Below are 14,510 nucleotides of genomic sequence, written 5' to 3' on the forward strand. Positions count from 1 at the left end.
TTTTGGTTGTTACCAATTTTTCATTGAGTATAGAGATTTTGAATGTACAATTTTGTTTCTAAATTTCCAATTGTCACATAGAACTTATGAAAGTTAAAACCAAGTAAAATTTATAAATGTGTATTTTGGTTTACTTGTGTATTGGGTTGTTGTCACATTGATACCACACATCTTCTTTCATTCATTTATATGATAAACTGAAAAATAGATATAGGGAAAAAGTATAATACAACAAGAATGTGTCCCCAGTACACGAATGCCCCACTCGCACTATCATCTTTTATGTTCAGTGGACCGTGAAATTGGAGTAAACCCTCTAATTTGGCATTAAAATAAAAAAGATCATATCATAGGAAACATGTATACTAAGTTTGAAGTCGATTGGACTTCAACTTCATCAAAAACTACCTTGACTAAAAACTTTAACCTGAAGCGGGACAGACGGACGGACGAATGAACGAACGGACGAACGGACAGACGGACGGACGGATGAACGGATGCACAGACCAGAAAACATAATGCCCCTCTACTATCGTAGGTGGGGCATAAAAATCATTTAAAGATATACTAGGATTTAATGAAACAAGTGCTTTTATTGTTACTCTTTAAAAAACTTAAATTTTTTTCCACTAAGAAGAAATTTTAAACAGTTAGATAAAAAAAATAATACACTTAAAGAATTCTCTCATTCAAAAGATATACCAGGCATTGGTTCAAACTGCTTTTAATAACACATGTATAATACTTGAAACATCTTGAATACCAAGTTTATAATGATTATAGTTTGACATATGGTTTAGAATATGTCAGTGATGAAATGATGTAATGTGTTATTATGTTTTTCTTTACAGGATATAGCAAAATCTAAGCAATTTCTGCCATTTTTACAAAGAGCAGGTAGATCTGAAGCCTTGGTTGAATTTATAGCCAGTGGTTCTCGTCTGAGGCTGTATATACCAAGGGAGACTTGTCTTGTTACATTCCTGTTATCAGGTAAAATTTAATTGTTACTTTAACAGCTTCATTTAGGTCTTGTGCAGTTTATGTTTAAATGGTGCATTTAAATACATTTTCTATTATATTTTGTCAAAAGAGACAACAAAACTAAAAAAACGCTTACTTAAAAGTGATCTCTGATACAGAATAATTAGACAAACAAAAAAGATGAACTCAATTTACTTATAAAAGGTTTTTAGTTGTATATCAGCTTTCCTTTCCCTCCTTATCATTGTTCTCCTTTATAGAGCTTAAAACTTTATCTTTTACTTTGTTTAGTATTTTCTTAAAGGTATCATAGTCTAATAATAATTTTGGTTTGTCATAATATTTGTATGAAATGATAAAGAATGTTTGATATACAATATTTGTTACAACTGTTGCAGGTATATCATGTCCACGTGGAGCCAGACCATTGCCAGGTGGAGAGACCAGTAAATCTGAGCCCTATGGTGATGAAGCATTAGCATTCACAAAAGAAATGTGTCTACAGAGAGAGGTAATAACAATTTTGTTTGAAAACTACCACTCAAAAAGTCTTACCATTAACTAAAGTTTTAATGACTAAACTATTACTTATTTATTATGGACATCTTAAACCATTGGATAGTGCAGGATCAAGGATACATATAATTCAGTTGTTATCATTTTACAAGTCCATATCTCATAAGGCCACATATGATTCACTCTGAATTCAGAAATTATTGCAGTGTTTTTATAAGTATTAATAATTCCACTGGATGAGAAGAACTTGCAATCTGTTATCTGATGCATTTAACTGTATACAGATTTTCCTGAAATCTCAAGTAAAAATTGCATTTTTATGCCCCATTTATGGGCATTATGTTTTCTGGTCTGTGCGTTCGATCGTCTGTCCTGCTTCAGGTTAAAGTTTTTAGTCCAGGTAAAGTTTTTGGTCGAGGTAGTTTTTGATGAAGTTGAAGTCCAATCAACTTAAAACTTAGTACACATGTTCCCTATGATATGATCTTTCTAATTTTAATGCCAAATTAGAGATTTTATTCCATTTTCACAGTCTACTGAACATAGAAAATGATAGTGCGGATGGGACATTCATGTACTTGGGACACATTCTTGTTGTCAATTGAAATGAAAAAGCTAGCATTTGAAAATAAATATTTTCGTGAAAAAGTATTTCAAGGTCAACTTACTGATCATGTATCAGCAAAAAAATGCTCAATACCATCAAAACCATTAACAAGGGACATTACTATCATTTATAATTTGTTTGTTTATAATAGGTTGAGGTTACTGTAGAAGCAATGGACAAGGGAGGTAATTTCATTGGATGGTTGTTTGTTGATAATGTAAATCTGTCTCTGGCCTTGGTAGAAGAAGGTCTAGCAAAAGTCCACTTCACTGCAGAAAGAAGTAATTTTTATAAACAGATGTTAAATGCAGAAGAAAATGCAAAGAAAAAGAAGCTTAATGTAAGTTGTAATATTAAACATTTCAGAACTAAATGACTTGTAAAATTTAAATTATAAATAGAATAATAAACTGCAAAACAAGAAACTGAAATATTTTTTTTTATTATATTGCAACAATGAACATCATGCAGAACATAATCAAAAGCAAAGATGCATTAGTATATCATATTGCACTAGTGCAAATAAAGCTTCAAAAATATATTTTAAACAGAACTTCCTCAAGCTTTGCTTTTATTGGTGAATATTATTCCTCTATATATAAGAAATTATTTTGTGGGTAAAATAAGATCATTTTGAATGAAGATCTTATAAAGATTGACAAGGGTATGAAACATATCTTAGATTCTAAGCTAAGTATTGTTTTTTGTTGAGAAAGATACAAGGCTGGTCGGCTTTGATTCAGAATAATATGTCTGTGTAGGTTGACAGGTCATATGAATGTTTCTTTTTTTTTCTTGGTACTGTTGAAAGCTTCTCTGCTGGAGTTGGTTTCACAAAAATAGTTAGGACTAAGATTGGTCATAATTCAAGAACAATTCAGTATACTTACAATCAATCTTAGTCCTAAGTTTTATTGTGAAACCGACTTCTGTATATTAAGCGGGAAACCTGTATGAATAGTAATTAAGTGAAAAAGTATAGATTTGAGACTTAATGTATTGTGTTTTTTTAGCTATGGAAAGATTACGTTGAAGACACAAGTGTTCATGAAGAAATTGTAGATGACAAAACTGAACGGGAAGTGAATTATAGAAATGTTGTTGTGACTGAAGTCAATGAGGATCTCAGTTTCTTTGCACAGTATGTGGACAATGGTAATATATTATTTATCTTGCTTAGCAGAATTACTGATGTGAGTCATAGAAATCTAGCAGAAGTGTTGTTGTGTAATCTGTCCTAACTCTTAGTGTGTTAAATGTGTATAATATTTATTTAAAATTAAGATTATACATTATTTCAGATATGTTGTTGGTAAAGAATAGATTTATTTGTTCTGTTGAGTTAAAAGAACTTCAAATGTTGCTTTCTCAAAACTCTCAAATCTTCATCAGTAATAAATAATTCATATTTTTTTATACGACCGCAAAATTTGAAAAATTTTTCGTCGTATATTGCTATCACGTTGGCGTCGTCGTCGTCCGAATACTTTTAGTTTTCGCACTCTAACTTTAGTAAAAGTGAATGGAAATCTATGAAATTTTAACACAAGGTTTATGACCACAAAAGGAAGGTTGGTATTGATTTTGGGAGTTTTGGTCCCAACATTTTAGGAATTAGGGGCCAAAAAGGGCCCAAATAAGCATTTTCTTGGTTTTCGCACTATAACTTTAGTTTAAGTTAATAGAAATCTATGAAATTTTGACACAAGGTTTATGACCACAAACGAACGGTTGGTATTGATTTTGGGAGTTTTGGTTTCAACAGTTTAGGAATTAGGGGCCAAAAAAGGGCCCAAATAAGCATTATTCTTGGTTTTCGCACAATAACTTTAGTTTAAGTAAATAGAAATCAATGAAATTTAAACACAATGTTAATGACTACAAAAGGAAGGTTGGTATTGATTTTGGGAGTTTAGGTCCCAACAGTTTAGGAATTAGGGGCCAAAAAGGGACCCAAATAAGCATTTTTCTTGGTTTTCGCACCATAACTTTAGTATAAGTAAATAGAAATCTATGAAATTTAAACACAAGGTTTATGACCATAAAAGGAAGGTTGGTATTGATTTTGGGAGTTTTGGTCCCAACAGAATAAGGGGCCCAAAGGGTCCAAAATTAAACTTTGTTTGATTTCATCAAAATTGAATAATTGGGGTTCTTTGATATGCCGAATCTAACTGTCATGACTGTGTATGTAGATTCTTAACTTTTGGTCCCGTTTTCAAATTGGTCTACATTAAGGTCCAAAGGGTCCAAAATTAAACTTAGTTTGATTTTGACAAAAAATGAATCAGTTAGGTTCTTTGATATGCTGAATCTAAAAATGTACTAAGATTCTTGATTATTGGCCCAGTTTTCAAGTTGGTCCAAATCGGGGTCCAAAATTAAACTTTGTTTGATTTCATCAAAAATTGAATAAATGGGGTTCTTTGATATACCAAATCTAACTGTGTATGTAGATTCTTCATTTTTGGTCCTGTTTTCAAATTGGTCTACACTAAAGTCCAAAGGGTCCAAAATTAAACTTAGTCTGATTTTAACAAAAATTGAAATCTTGGGGTTCTTTGATATGCTGAATCCAAAAATGTATTTAGATTTTTATGCCCCACCTACGATAGTAGAGGGGCATTATGTTTTCTGGTCTGTGCGTCCGTTCGTCCGTCCGTTCGTTCGTCCGTTCGTCCGTCTGTCCCGCTTCAGGTTAAAGTTTTTGGTCGAGGTAGTTTTTGATGAAGTTGAAGTCCAATCGACATCAAACTTGGTACACATGTTCCCTATGATATGATCTTTCTAATTTTAATGCCAAATTAGAGATTTTACCCCAATTTCACGGTCCACTGAACATAGAAAATGATAGTGCGAGTGGGGCATTCGTGTACTGAGGACACATTCTTGTTTAATATGGGCCCAGTTTTCAAGTTGGTCCAAATCAGAAAATTATTATATTAAGTATTGTGCAATAGCAAGTCTTTTCAATTGCACAGTATTGCGCAATGGCAAGAAATATCTAATTGCACAATATTGTGAAATAGCAAATTTTTTTTTAATTAGAGTTATCTTTCTTTGTCCAGAATAGTAAGCAAGAAATATCTAATTGCAAAATATTGTGCAATAGCAAGATTTTTTTTTAATTGGAGTTATCTTTCTTTGTCCAGAATCAACTTAAATCTTTGTTCTATACAATATACAATGTATATTCACTTTTTACTACCAACTGATAAATTAAAATAATCTTTACCATTCAGTGATAACAAGGAGTTTTTTTTACATCTTAATATTTTATGATGTATTTAAATGAGTAGTTATTGTTGCAAACTCCATTAGAAATTTTAATTGAGATTAGTTTTGGAATAAGGGAAAGGGGGATGTGATTAAAAAAATTGGGTTCAATTTTTCTCATTTGAAATTTCATAAATAAAAAAGAAAATTTCTTCAAACATTTTTTTGAGAGGATTAATATTCAACAGCATAGTGAATTGCTCTAAGAGAAAACAAAAATTTTAAGTTCATTAGAACACATTCATTCTGTGTCAGAAACCTATGCTGTGTCAACTATTTAATCACAATCCAAATTTAGAGCTGAATCCAGCTTGAATGTTGTGTCCATACTTGCCCCAACCGTTCAGGGTTCAACCTCTGCGGTCGTATAAAGCTACGCCCTGCGGAGCATCTGGTTGTGGATTGAAACCCTGTATAATTTATCTAGCGGGAAAATCCCTCATGGGGGCCAAGCCATTGTTTTAAAAGTAGAAAAATCAATACTAGGCATTGTTATCTAGGTAGAGGAAGTATGAAAGTGTCGCTAATCAAATTGTACCATTTCCAAATTTCCTTTCATTTACATCAACACATGATGGTCTTGATTTGAGTGTTTTACCTTTTAAATCTTTACATTCATAGCACTAACATAACCTGCTCTCTTTATATAAAATGTATATAAAAAAAGTAGTTTCTGTAAAATTAATTTTTCTCTTACTTTTCCAGGACCACAGCTAGAAAAATTAATGGAACAATTGAGGACTGAAATGGAGTCTAACCCACCTCTGCCTGGTGCTTATAGTCCAAAGAAAGGTGATTTATGTGCAGCTAAATTCTCTCAGGATGGTCAATGGTAAGCTTAGCAGTAATATATTACTTAAATTAAATGCCTTGACATGAATTAAAAACAAGGGAAGCTTATATGAACCTTTTTATGTAGATAAATTTCTATATAACTTGACCATTTGGTTGCTAAAAATACCCCAACATGTGAGAACGCAATTTTAAAGCAACTTCTAAAAGCATTAAAATTTCTTGAACACAGTATGGGTTTATACTTTTGAAACTGATAGCCTGCTAAACAGGCAATTTCTGCATCCACTTTTTTGACAATCATAAAGTTAATCAATTAGAGGCTGCTATTTTTTTTGATGTGGGTCAGACTTGTTACAATGATATCCAACATAGTAGTTGTTCTGTTGCATTTGTTAACACCTTTGTTGTACATTTTGTATGTATACCTCAGGTCGTTTGAAAAAAAAGTAATCTTTTATTCATATTTCACTAGAAGGGGAGATAACAAATATTTCACTAGAAAGGGGGATAAAAAATTACTCATGAAAAAAACCAAATGGAGATATTAGATAATAAAACATGACCAGACTTTCAAAGCTCAATTTTAGAATAAAAGTATTGGGCAATTTACTGTAATATATTTGAAGTGCAACACACATTTTAAAACGTTTTGAAAGTTTTAAGAACTGGCTTACTATGATTTATTACATACTCTATTGTTTAAAAAATAGCAAATGTTTAACTTTTCTTTTTATTATTGGTTACATGTTTTGCTAATGCTTATGCTAATGATTTTTGTCTTGAATTTGATTTGGTTTTATTTAAATAAGGATATGCTTAGGTGACATTTGACTGTATTTTTTATTCATTTGCTCTTCAATTTGATGCTTATTTTTACTTATGCTTATAATAGTGGTTTGTACATATGTTGTTGTTGGTTTGTATTAGCTTTCTAAAGATCTTGATATACATTATTTTCTGTACAGGTACAGAGCAAAAGTAGAGAAAAATGAGAAAGGAAAATTCACAGTTCTATTTATAGATTATGGCAATGTAAGTACAGGGAATATGAAAATTGAACACAAGTTTGAAGACAAAAAGATGCATGTTAAAAATTAAATTAAAAACTGTCATTATGTGTTCAATTTTCCATTTAATTAGTAGTAATGCTATTTCTAAAATTCAGAAGAAAAAATGATAAAAAAAAATGGTGAACCCTTTTTACTGTCTGTCTGCAGATTGCTGTTAAATTAAATCATTATTTCATGTATTGTGTTCTAGCTGATCATGATATAAATGTGTGTTTTGTCATGTATTATCAAAATTTCTAAAAATAACAGTTCTATGTGTCTAAACTGTTTGTCACAATTATATCAGTTAGCTCAACAGGAAAATACACCTGTACATATAGTTACATTATTTTTAAACATTTTTCTCTGATAACCGACAACTGAACAGAAAAAGTTTTTAAATGTAAAGAAGTAAGAAAGCAATATTTTTCATACAAAATAAGTAAATCATGGATTAAAAAGTAAAACAAATCTTCAGAGAAGTTAGTGACAATAGCATTCTTTATCAACAATAATTGAACAATATGATTCTAATTTCTAGTTTATAGTTAAATTTAATTATTTACAGAGAGAGAAAACAGCATCAACAGAACTTGCTACACTGCCAGCTTCCTATCAAACATTACCAGCTCAGGCAACAGAATTCACATTGGCATGTTCAGCATTACCACCAGATGTAAGTAGCAGACGGTCAGATACATGTGTCTACTGATTTGTTATGTTAGTAGAGATATACTTTCACCAAAAAATTGATATATTGTTAACATTTGTACACTTTAATTAGAAGTTTCGGCTGAAATGTTAGTTATAGAAATACTTAAAAAGAGATCCATCCTTATTGCAATTATATGCATGCAGTAATATGATAAAAACAGTTTTTGATTCACTGCAAAGCAGGCAAGATATCTTTCTGTGTCAGCAGATCTATTTTTGAAATGTTATAATAAAGATTGGACCATTGTTTTTTGTTTTATAGGAAGATGCAAAACAAGATGCCTTAGATCAATTCTATGACAGTGTAGTGAACAAGGAACTGAAGTTGAATATAGAATACAGATCCGGTGGAAACTATGTGGTTCTGTTGTACCCGGATACAGACCAGGATGTCGCTCAAGGACTCATTTCTGACGGATATCTTATCGTTGAAAAAAGGAGAGAGAAAAAACTTGCCAAGTTGGTTTCTGATTACCAGAAGGCTCAGGAGAAAGCCAAAGCAGGAAGAGTGAGTAATTTATTTGTTTTTTTATAAACAGTCAGTCGTGTTGAAGAAAATATTGCTTTTTACTTTTCAGTTGATTCTTTGTTTTTATGCTTTTTATTTTCCAGGTAAACATTATACATAAGCCTTTTATTTTTCCAGTTTATTCTTCATTGTTTTGCAAGGATTCAACTTTTTTATGCTTTTTATTTTCCAGTTGAATCTTTGGCGCTACGGAGACTTCACTGAAGATGATGCTAAGGAGTTTGGATACAAAAAATAAATTGGCATCATTTCAACAAGCAACATTAACACAAGTGGAATCTACAAGATAAACACAAGTGGAATCTAGGAACAGTTTTATTTATATTCAAATTATTGTTATGCATTCAGAGAAAATTTTGATTAAATAACAGGCTTACACAAGTGGAATCTAGACATTTTATTTATATATACATTGTTACTGTTGAATTAAACAGTTTGTATTTTGAGCCATGTGATTTGCCAAATATTTAATAGTATTATGAACAGAATTTCTATTCATTATTTCATTTGCATATGAGTAGGAACTAAAAAGGAATATAAAAACCTGTAATTTATGTAGATTTATTTAAACATTTGTCATATAATATAAACCAATCATCCATAATTCTAGTTTTTTACACAAATCATCATAATGATACATAGCACTATTTCAGTCTAATTACTAATATGGTAACAATACATGAGTGGATGATTTTAAATTAATTGAGTTTTGTTGCAATAATATTTATTAATATCATAAGTGCATAAATATAGTAATGCTTAGTAGAAATCTTTTGTTTATGTAATTGTTTAATGTGTTGTATATTTGTACTAAACAATAAAAAAAATCACATGATGTTGAAAGTTAGACATTTTTATTTTGATTTTATTTGAACACCTTATTTTCAAACACTAAATCATTTAAATATTCACCAATACACCATTTAATCATCCTAATTACAGAAAAAATCACCTAATTTTTTTATTTTTTTTTACATTTTTTAAAATGATTGGAAAGTCTTGAGATTAAAAATTTACCTTCTGGAATTTGGTGCATAGTAGTTTAACCAACTAAACTTTATCTGGCATTTGGTGCAGAATTGCTACATTCAAAGCATTCCCTGGTATTTGGTGCAGATTAAATATTACCACAATATCATTAAAACCACAATTCTTATATAACAAACATGCATTCATATAATTAATTTGTAATAATCATTACCCCCATTGTATTCACAGCTTTAAGTACTTAGTACTTTATATAGTCTATTTTTATAAGAAAAAGAATTAAATGGCTCATTTTACAAACTGTATATTCATTGATAGAATAACTTTGTTATGAAACATACTGTTAAAGATTTCTGTTCTTTCATAAGGTGGTGCAGTGGCATTGAAGAACTTGCAATTAACCAGTCTATTATATTATTTTTGTTTAAAATGTAAATTAACTGTTATGTTAGTTTATTAGATTTCTATTTGAGTCATATTTGCTAAGGACAGTTTGAAGTATTGTTTATTTTTTAAAAGCTATTTTGAATGAGTAAGGTTGATAAGTGCAATATGAAGCTTGAAATAAACAAATATTTCTCCTGGTAAAATTGTATTTTAAGCAAATAAAGATCTGGTTTTGATGATTGTACTTTGCAAGATAAAGACTGAGAGAATTTTAGAAATGTGTTTACAATTTCGAAGTACAATTAAGACTTGGGGTATCCTTTTACTTCAGTGATATATGTACAAGTAACACTACACAATAGTACTGTAAAAATGAATTTTTGAGCTTAAGTAAATATAATATTAGGTTGATCTTATTTCAAAGATATTGTAGTCTGTTTCATTTTTTAACTTTAATATTTTATGTATGCAATTAATTGCAGAGAAGTCTTTATCTTTTAATTTGTAAATGTTAATATTTTCATTGAAATAATTGCATTAAAGTTGTCTTTCTTTGCCTTGACCAGTAGACAGATGTTAATAGTATGTTTTATAATAAATAACTTCTAATTTGCAGTGGGTTTTAATTTATTTGAAGCAGAAAAATCAATATAGATGCAGTTTTTCACCTGCAAGGAAATTGACACATAGGATTTGGTGTTCTAGCATCTGCATCAACAATTGATTAGTTTTCTGCTTAAGTTAGTTTTATTGGAACTACTTGTGGCAAATAACTATAAATATCAGTTTGACAACTATTTCGAGGCCACCATCATTGATTGTCTCTCCATCTTTCTGTCAGTATTTCCATCCTCCTGTACCAGTAAATTTTCGTTTTTTGGGATACGATTGCTTTCAAGCAATCTGTAGACTTATACCGGTGGCTCAGAGCATTGCTCTCACGTCAATCGTTTTATTCTAAACATTAAGGAACATCTCAGATTCTTATGATTGTCTTGCTTTAAAAGGTAAAAACTAACAAAGGGATTGAACTTAAACAACTTTCCAAAAATTCAGAATTAAGCAGTATTTATATTTAGTATTTTTATAAATTTAGAAACACGTCAGAGGGAATTCCCAGTTTTGATAAAATGCGAGAGTTCTCTGAATTCCGATAAATCTATTTCTGTCATTTAAGAATTGAAGTGGAGTTTTTCTTATATGTTACCGTTATGAAACTGATATTTGAGATTGTACTTCCATAAAGAAATAGAGAACCATCTAGGTCGTTTAATAAACATTTAATTTACATTTGTACGTTCTTGCTCCAGGGTTTGTTTTGGAAATTATGCGCATGCGTATAGTTTTCTTGACTTCAAGGGGTTTTGGATTGAATGGTTGCTCTGGATTCTCCACTCAATTAATTAATTTATAACTCATAGGATCTTTTCTATGTATGTCTGCTATTGAAGGTTATTGTTGTTGCATAATTTTAAATCATATGCATCATTTAAATTAAAATAAATTAGTCCTCATCGTAGAACACCCCTTCAGGCGAAATGGAGTCTTCCATATTATTATTCGAGTTGTCTCCCTTCCAGAAGACTTCCGTGAATTCTGAATCAAAACAACGGTCCCAATACAACACGTCGAGTATTAGCTCGTTCTGTCAATAAACGTCGTATTATATTAAAAAACGATCGCATTTTAAACCGATAAATGTGTACGGAAAGGAGTCATGATCACTGACCCAAAGGAAATTAAATATTTAAAGAGTTAGGAATGGGGTTCCTCCTAGAATTAACGTAGGAAAATAGGTGATAAGATACGAAGTGAAATACCTTCTCTCAGTCTGAGTCTCAGTGACTGCTGTGGAAAGTAAACTTGGAATTGATAGTATAAAAATAAAACAGGCCTGATTACATTGTTCATACACTTTTATCCGTGATTGGCTATTTTGTAACTATTTTAAATGTGCAGTTGAATTAGTTTTGAAAATAATATTATCCAGCTACATGTACATGTATACAGTCATGAGTCAATGAAACAACGGCAATCGTATCCCTCAGAGCAATCTGCTCTGATTTTTCTAGAACTTGAAATCAGAGGTTTTTATACGACCGCCAAATTTGAAAAAATTTTAGTCGTATATTGCTATCACGTTGGCGTCGTCGTCGTCGTCGTCCGAATACTTTTAGTTTCCGCACTCTAACTTTAGTAAAAGTGAATAGAAATCTATGAAATTTTAACACAAGGTTTATGACCACAAAAGGAAGGTTGGGATTGATTTTGGGAGTTTTAGTCCCAACATTTTAGGAATTAGGAGCCAAAAAGGGCCCAAATAAGCATTTTCTTGGTTTTCGCACTATAACTTTAGTTTAAGTAAATAGAAATCTATGAAATTTTGACATAAGGTTTATGACCACAAAAGAAAGGTTGGGATTGATTTTGGGAGTTTTGGTTCCAACAGTTTAGGAATTAGGGGCCAAAAAAGGGCCCAAATAAGCATTTTTTTGGGTTTTCGTGTGACAATATGATGGCTTAAAATGTATATATAAATATATATTATATATATTTATATTTATATTTAGGATTATATATTCTCAAAAATGTTTATTAAATTAAATAAAATTCAGGGGAATATCTATTAAGAAAAACATGACCTTGTAAAAGGTTGTTCAATTGACCTCTAGGTTATATATATATATATATATATAACATGTTTACATTAGACCAAGTAGTGACATGTAGCAATTAGTTAAAACAATGGACATACGTGCATTCTTTGACCATCAATCTCCAGGTTGGTCAAAGCATGTCAAAACATGTCAATTAGAGACAACTTAATAGATATTCATCCCTGTATCTTTTGATTTAAGACTATAATGGTCAAATTAATAGAATCCTTGACACTGTTTATTTTCTGTATATATACTTGTGTATTTTACTGTATATAGGGAGACCGTCCGTTATGGACACTGGTCCAGACCGGCTTTAATAAACAACTATTCCAAATAACCATGTGTTGTGTTACATGTGGTTATTTTTGGTTAACCGTGACCAAAGGATATTAAGGTAAAGTGACTTTTTATTTGATACTCTTTATTTAATTTCTCAAAATGGCTAGACAAAAATTCAATGTAGGGTCTGTTTTTCAAAATTTAATAACAAAAGTTCAAAGTCTTACTCAAAGGGTGTTTAAAAAAGGCATTAATTCGATTGGAAGCTTTGATGGTTCAATATCAGAAAAAAATAGGATTAGGTGCACCAGATGTGAGCACAATTGTTCATGTTCAAGATAATGACGTGGATTAATTCATTAAAAAAAAGTTTTATTAAATAAAGTTTTTTTTAAGCGAAAATGTAGATATTTATTTTTTTTCAATGGTGAAGGTTTGATTTTTGTATTGATATTTTTTTTATGTAATCATTATCATCAGGGTGAAGGTACTTATAATAGGTATTTGATTGTTTTAGTCAATATAAAAGACTGGCAACTTTGTCAGGTATTTAATTGATAGTATAAGTCAATATATAAGATTTGCGTACATATTGTAATGATATAATGAGAAGTTTTTATATGCTGTTTTTTTAAAAAGACAGAATAGATATTTAAATAAGAAAAAAAAAAAACACTTGAATATTAATATTTAAGAATTAAATAACAATAGGTAAAAATATTTTAAAGATGTTGGTTATATTTTAAAGTATTTAACTGCGTGAATAATGATAATATTAAAACATTTAATATATCTTGATTTTGAATATAATAATTGAATTTTTTATTCATATTTTGAGCTGTTTTCTGAAGAGACAATCTGTAATTCTAGAATATACGCGCCTATATACATTGGTATAAGAAAGTTTCATAAGAACACTTTTGGCGACGGATTTAAGGGTATTTCTGCGATGTTATAATCATATAGTTGTTTAAATATGGTTGACGCAATTGGGTAGGTGCGTAAGCACATTTGTTTAGAGAAACAAAATATTCTATGTTATTTAGAATCCAAACCTTTATTTCCGCACAGTTATTGTGGTATTTTTAAAGAATTGAGGAACTATCTTCGGAAAATAGCACTTAAATGATAAAAATTGATATAATTGTTTAAGTCCACTCTTAAGGAAATATAGGGTTTAATAAGTTTCAAAAGTATTTAGCGATAGATGAAATATAGGATTATTTATACATTTATAGAGTACATAAATCTATACTAAGGGTTGAAAATGGAAATGTTTTCATAATAAAACAATTTAGGACTTAAAATATGGAAATAAGTATCATATGATTAATCGTTATAAACAATAACGCGATACATCTTCCGCAAATATTTTAATGTGACCCTGATTGAGTTAAAAGAAAATTAGCAACCCAAGAAAAAATGAGAAAAACAAGAGCATAAGGTCATCTTTAACTTCCAGTTTAAGTGATATGACAAATGATAATAGTTCTGATAGATATAATTTAGAAAGTAATCAAGACATGCCTGTTGATGAAATCATAATACCAAAGAAAAATAAGCGAAATGTTAAAAAGTCTGAAAAGAAAGACGAATTAATTTTAAGTTTTCTCTCAAACATTTCTTGTTATCTTAATAAAATGAACGACTAACATGTCGTAAAAGTAGGCTTCGTGATGATTGTTTTTAAATGAATATATGTGTATATAAAATAATTTTGTTTTGAT

At 30.1% G+C, this 14,510-nt stretch overlaps 1 protein-coding gene across 1 annotated transcript in view; it reads left to right on the top strand.

The window, feature by feature from the left end:
• LOC139492223 (staphylococcal nuclease domain-containing protein 1-like) overlaps nucleotides 1-10,459 on the top strand; it is a 50,514-nt gene extending 40,055 nt beyond the window's left edge. Inside the window, exons 13-21 of the mRNA XM_071280408.1 lie at nucleotides 852-993; nucleotides 1,383-1,495; nucleotides 2,259-2,447; nucleotides 3,121-3,262; nucleotides 6,089-6,215; nucleotides 7,144-7,210; nucleotides 7,796-7,903; nucleotides 8,204-8,449; nucleotides 8,643-10,459. Coding sequence (XP_071136509.1) covers nucleotides 852-993; nucleotides 1,383-1,495; nucleotides 2,259-2,447; nucleotides 3,121-3,262; nucleotides 6,089-6,215; nucleotides 7,144-7,210; nucleotides 7,796-7,903; nucleotides 8,204-8,449; nucleotides 8,643-8,708 — 1,200 coding nt within the window. The 3' untranslated portion in view covers nucleotides 8,709-10,459. The remainder of the gene's footprint in view (nucleotides 1-851; nucleotides 994-1,382; nucleotides 1,496-2,258; nucleotides 2,448-3,120; nucleotides 3,263-6,088; nucleotides 6,216-7,143; nucleotides 7,211-7,795; nucleotides 7,904-8,203; nucleotides 8,450-8,642) is intronic.
• Nucleotides 10,460-14,510: the final 4,051 nt, after the last annotated feature.

Source organism: Mytilus edulis, chromosome 10 (genome assembly GCF_963676685.1).
Source record: "Mytilus edulis chromosome 10, xbMytEdul2.2, whole genome shotgun sequence".
Taxonomy (NCBI): Eukaryota; Metazoa; Mollusca; class Bivalvia; order Mytilida; family Mytilidae; genus Mytilus; species Mytilus edulis.